Source organism: Schistocerca americana, chromosome 2 (assembly GCF_021461395.2).
Source record: "Schistocerca americana isolate TAMUIC-IGC-003095 chromosome 2, iqSchAmer2.1, whole genome shotgun sequence".
Lineage (NCBI taxonomy): Eukaryota > Metazoa > Arthropoda > Insecta > Orthoptera > Acrididae > Schistocerca > Schistocerca americana.
In genome coordinates, this window is record NC_060120.1 from 384,218,398 (window position 1) to 384,224,397 (window position 6,000).

The 6,000-nt window shown below is 48.8% G+C and overlaps 1 protein-coding gene across 1 annotated transcript in view; it reads left to right on the forward strand.

Moving 5' to 3' along the window:
* LOC124594041 overlaps positions 1 to 5,789 on the forward strand; it is a 113,837-nt gene extending 108,048 nt beyond the window's left edge. Inside the window, exon 5 of the mRNA XM_047132392.1 lies at positions 4,594 to 5,789. Within this exon, the coding sequence (XP_046988348.1) occupies positions 4,594 to 5,056 (463 nt within the window). The 3' untranslated portion in view covers positions 5,057 to 5,789. The remainder of the gene's footprint in view (positions 1 to 4,593) is intronic.
* Positions 5,790 to 6,000: the final 211 nt, after the last annotated feature.

The following is a 6,000-nucleotide window of genomic DNA, read 5'->3' on the forward strand; positions in this document are numbered from 1 at the left end:
AGGTTCAAACTAGTCAATTCCCTAAAAAACACGCTCAGAGCGTCGTTGCGCGAAAGTGGTAGGGAGACACGATATAGAACAAACAGACACCACGCAGAATGTTTAGACTTTGTTATAGACTTTCAATAAGCCGAGTAGTAGGTGCAGGCGTCAGCCAATCGCAGCTGTTTCTCGAATTCCGCGTGCTTGTTTTGTTGCCTGTGCAGGTGGTATTTATATTTTTTCTTAATCTTTTAAGGAGTGGAGAAGGCTGTTCCAGATCCGGTACATTAAACAGTCGCAGTTCTAATCAGATAATTATCAGAGGGGCTGACAAGGGAACCGTACGAGCTTCCCTTCAGCGTTTTGATTCATACCGACAGGGTGTACAGGGCACGACTAGGACATCAACGAACGTAAACAGGAAGACGCAACTGTCAACCGTTTTACATAAAATCGAGTTTGAAAGTTTTAGTCGTTCTTATACACTTCTTATGATTGCTAGTGTTCCAGGCGTCCGTAGCCGAGATGCCGGTACGATATAGCATATTCGGTCGGAGGACTGGCTGTCCTCTGTAACAAAAAAACTGAATGAAATATTCAACGCTGAACTCCAAGAGGTGTCCTATGACGTCCGCCGAGACCAAACCACGAGGACAACGACAATAGGCTTGTAAACGCGTAGTTTTGTAATGGCGAGGTCTGTGGATCGCACCTCACTGCCGGTACGTTTTTTCTTCTTATCATTTTCTTTCCCACGTAATTCAAACAACAGATACGTATGGTACGCTAAGAAATTGTGTGAAGACCAGAATCTTGGACCAGTTATGTACATAAATCAAGGTTTTTATTGCAACAGTCGTACTGAAAAAACCACGCACATGCAAAACTGCAGCGTTCATTACAAGTTCTGTACATCGCAATACTTGTTGTTTTCCACGTTTCTACAGTCACTATCATCCTTATTCGTGTAGTGATCCCTAGGTTATACATTATGCTTGTCACAACTGCAGATAAAAATATAAATAAAATGACTCTACTGATTTCTGCATCCTCTTATTTCAAACACCTTACAATTTTTCTCCTTTTTCAAGTCAAAGATTATAAAATAGTAAGTTAATTATTAAATATTGATAATATTTGTGCAGTCATAATTAAAATGTTGTTAGGGTTAAGTGGGAATAAAAAAGAAGAACTGGCTGGGAGATTCGATGCAGAGACCACGCGCTTTTGAAACAAAGTGACTACTCACTCGGTCTCCTTGAACATTAGCGACCACACAAAGTATATAGGCATGTATAAAATTTTCAAACCCAATTTTATCGAAAATATCTGAGAGTTACGACGTTCTGTTTACATATGTTTAAGTCCTAGTCGTGCCCTGCGCTTCCTATCGATATGAATGAAATCGGTGAGGCGAAGATCGTACGGTCCACTTGTGAGAGTGGGGCAGATGGGAACCCCAACTGGAAATAAATGAGAGCGTCTTACGATATGTGGCATTCGACATACGACCAAAGGAAACCTCCCAAAACACTGATTTATTTCTGGGACATCGTCCTTCATTAACAACGTTGGGCCAGCCAAAAATTAAAATTTGGGTAAATGAAAAGTGTATATGTACTTCCCACAGCTGAGACAAATCTGAACGACCGGAATGTGGTTGCGAGCTGTCGATATGATCTACAGAAAAATGTGCGCACTTGTCTAAAAATATTTTTATGAAAGTACTTACGTGGACATTGTAACTGCGTCTGACTTGAAGAATTTTGAGGGCTTAAATATAATAAATGGTCTCACTGCTTCAGTACACTGATACTTCCAGATAATATGAGTTAAATTGTTCATTCGTGTATATATGGTATCAGTAGCTGCTGTACCATTACTTCGTTATTACTGGTATTGCGTATGAAGTTTTTTCACTGAGTTTTTTGTCATGACATAGGCTTCGTTTTATTCAGTTAAAACATCGCCATTGGATTTTCTTGTCAATTTCTTGCTTACAGTGTGGATGTGATGTCTGCTTGGCTAGAACTTTCATCTTTATCTGTTACATACACCGCGATGCAGAGCGCCTCTCTTGCAGAGTGTGCCACTTGAGTTTGCTAAACATCTCCGTAACGCTATCACGGTTACCAAATAACCCTGTGACGAAACGCACCGCTCTTCTTTGGATCTTCTCTATCTCCTCCGTCAACCCGACCTGGTACGGATCCCACACTGATGAGCAATACTCAAGTATAGGTCGAACGAGTGTTTTGTAAGCCACCTCCTCTGTTGATGGACTACCAACAATTAATTTTATATGATCATTCCACTTCAAATCGTTCACAGAAGTAACTGCTACCAGTGTTTGTTCCGCTATCGTATAATCATACAATAAAGGATCCTTCTTTCTATGTATTCGCAATACATTACATTTGTCTATGTTAAGAGTCAGTTGCCACTCCCTGCACCAAGTGCCTATCCGCTGCAGATCTTCCTGCATCTCGCTGCAATTTTCTAATGCTGCAACTTCTCTGTATACTACCGCATCATCCGCGATAAGCCGCATAGAACTTCCGACACTATCTACTAGGTCATTTATATACACTCCTGGAAATGGAAAAAAGAACACATTGACACCGGTGTGTCAGACCCACCATACTTGCTCCGGACACTGCGAGAGGGCTGTACAAGCAATGATCACACGCACGGCACAGCGGACACACCAGGAACCGCGGTGTTGGCCGCCGAATGGCGCTAGCTGCGCAGCATTTGTGCACCGCCGCCGTCAGTGTCAGCCAGTTTGCCGTGCCATACGGAGCTCCATCGCAGTCTTTAACACTGGTAGCATGCCGCGACAGCGTGGACGTGAACCATATGTGCAGTTGACGGACTTTGAGCGAGGGCGTATAGTGGGCATGCGGGAGGCCGGGTGGACGTACCGCCGAATTGCTCAACACGTGGGGCGTGAGGTCTCCACAGTACATCGATGTTGTCGCCAGTGGTCGGCGGAAGGAGCACGTGCCCGTCGACCTGGTACCGGACCGCAGCGACGCACGGATGCACGCCAAGACCGTAGGATCCTACGCAGTGCCGTAGGGGACCGCACCGCCACTTCCCAGCAAATTAGGGACACTGTTGCTCCTGGGGTATCGGCGAGGACCATTCACAACCGTCTCCATGAAGCTGGGCTACGGTCCCGCACACCGTTAGGCCGTCTTCCGCTCACGCCCCAACATCGTGCAGCCCGCCTCCAGTGGTGTCGCGACAGGCGTGAATGGAGGGACGAATGGAGACGTGTCGTCTTCAGCGATGAGACTCGCTTCTGCCTTGGTGCCAATGATGGTCGTATGCGTGTTTGGCGCCGTGCAGGTGAGCGCCACAATCAGGACTGCATACGACCGAGGCACACAGGGCCAACACCAGGCATCATGGTGTGGGGAGCGATCTCCTACACTGGCCGGACACCACTGGTGATCGTCGAGGGGACACTGAATGGTGCACGGTACATCCAAACCGTCATCGAACCCATCGTTCTACCATTCCTAGACCGGTAAGGGAACTTGCTGTTCCAACAGGACAATGCACGTCCGCATGTATCCCGTGCCACCCAACGTGCTCTAGAAGGTGTAAGTCAACTACCCTGGCCAGCAAGATCTCCGGATCTGTCCCCCATTGAGCGTGTTTGGGACTGGATGAAGCGTCGTCTCACGCGGTCTGCACGTCCAGCACGAACGCTGGTCCAACTGAGGCGCCAGGTGGAAATGGCATGGCAAGCCGTTCCACAGGACTACATCCAGCATCTCTACGATCGTCTCTATGGGAGAATAGCAGCCTGCATTGCTGCGAAAGGTGGATATACACTGTACTAGTGCCGACATTGTGCATGCTCTGTTGCCTGTGTCTATGTGCCTGTGGTTCTGTCAGTGTGATCATGTGATGGTTCTGACCCCAGGAATGTGTCAATAAAGTTTCCCCTTCCTGGGAGAATGAATTCACGGTGTTCTTATTTCAATTTCCAGGAGTGTATATTGTGAAAAGCAATGGTCCCATAACACTCCCCTGTGACACGCCAAAGGTTACTTTAACGTCTGCAGACGTCTCTCCATTGATAACAACATGCTGTGTTCTGTTTGCTAAAAACTCTTCAATCCAGCTCGTCGATCACCTACAAGGAAATGTGCGGGCGTCAGTGGCTCAGATTCCTCTCCCCGGTGCGTAATTGGTCTAGAGTTTAGTGCTGCTTCTATGCTGACCAGGACTGTGTTGAGACCTTCTTCGTCCAACTGTGATTGTCCTAGCCGACCGGAGTGGCCGTGCGGTTCTAGGCGCTGCAGTCTGGAACCGAGCGACCGCTACGGTCGCAGGTTCGAATCCTGCCTCCGGTATGGATGTGTGTGATGTCCTTAGGTTAGTTAGGTTTAATTAGTTCTAAGTTCTAGGCGACTGACGACCTCAGAAGTTAAGTCTCATAGTGCTCAGAGCCATTTGTGACTGTCCTAAAACTTTTCTCGGGCAGCGTTTGGCAGATCCCACCATCCGCTCCCAGTGACGATTTGCTTGGTTCTCCTAGACGCCAGAGCATACGGAGCCTGACGGGGGGTGTGTGGGTGTATTGTGTTGTTGCAGGTGGCTGGGCACGCGCCTCAACACGCGCGCCACCGGCTCCTACTCGTTCCAGAACGCCTTCTTCTACCTGCAGTGGCCGGACGACGCGGAGGCGGCCGCCGGCTCGTCGCTGCTGACGCTGCGCAAGACGCGCCGGCGCGCCAAGCTGCACCCGCACAAGCAGCGCTCCAAGTACGTGTGCCGGCCCGAGCTGGTGGTCGAGGCGGGCAACCACTTCGTGTGGGAGCTGGCGCCCGGCCACGGCACGCTCAACGTGCCCGCCGACGCCGCCATCCTCCACCACTACCGCGTCTGCGAGTTCGGCGGCGACGACTGCGTCAAGACGCCGTCGGTGGTGGACCGCACCGTGCACCGCTACCGCGAGAGGCTGGAGGCGCGGGTGCTGGCCCGCTGGCGGGAGCTGAGGGACCGCTGCCACCTGCCGCAGTTCCAGGTTTCCTCGGCGGCCTCGGTTACCAGCTAGCGGCCCGCCGCTACGGCTGAAGCGACTCTCCACGGCCTCACAGCTCTCCCGTCTCGCTGACAGCTGCGGGTTGGGCGTGTCGATAAGCATTTCGGCAAATGCAGGTCGGGCAGACTGGAACCAACTCAGGTAGTAACAATGCGAAGTACTGGACTACGGGAAGGTGGCCTATATACTCCGAGGGAAGACAGACTCTACCTCTACGGTTTCATCAGGAAAGCACGGAATGCACCAAAAACGGAATCCGATTATTCTAAAACAAATTACCTGGAGCGACCAGCCGACCGATTTATTGGTCTCACAAGCATGCTGTCCCAGAGTCTCCTGTTGTACGAAAGATGTACAATTGATATATGAGGCTTTAAATATCCTCTTCCCTATATAACTCGTACATTAAGTGTTGTCCGGAGCAGACCTAATATTCATAAACTGCTTCTGCTTCATATTACAAAATGTGTGTTGGCCTATTAACGACTAAAGTGACCTACAAATTTTCAATCTACACATATTATTTTCTAGTACACACTGACACTATACAAGGTCGTAAATAATTCTAGTTTCCGCGCAGATACCTAGATCCCTTGCTGATACGTTTAATACTTTTTTCTTCTTAAAACAACAATGTTTGGTGTTGTTGTTGTTGTTGTTGTTGTTGTCTTCAGTCCTGAGACTGGTTTGATGCAGCTCTCCATGCTACTCTATCCTGTGCAAGCTGCTTCATCTCCCAGTACTTACTGCAGCCTACATCCTTCTGAAACTGCTTGGTGTACTCATCTCTTGGTCTCCCTCTACGATTTTTACCCTCCACGCTGCCTTCCAATACTAAATTGGTGATCCCTTGATGCCTCAGAACATGTCCTACCAACCGATCCCTTCTTCTAGTCAAGTTGTGCCACAAACTTCTCTTCTCCCCAATCCTATTCAATACCTCCTCATTAGTTACG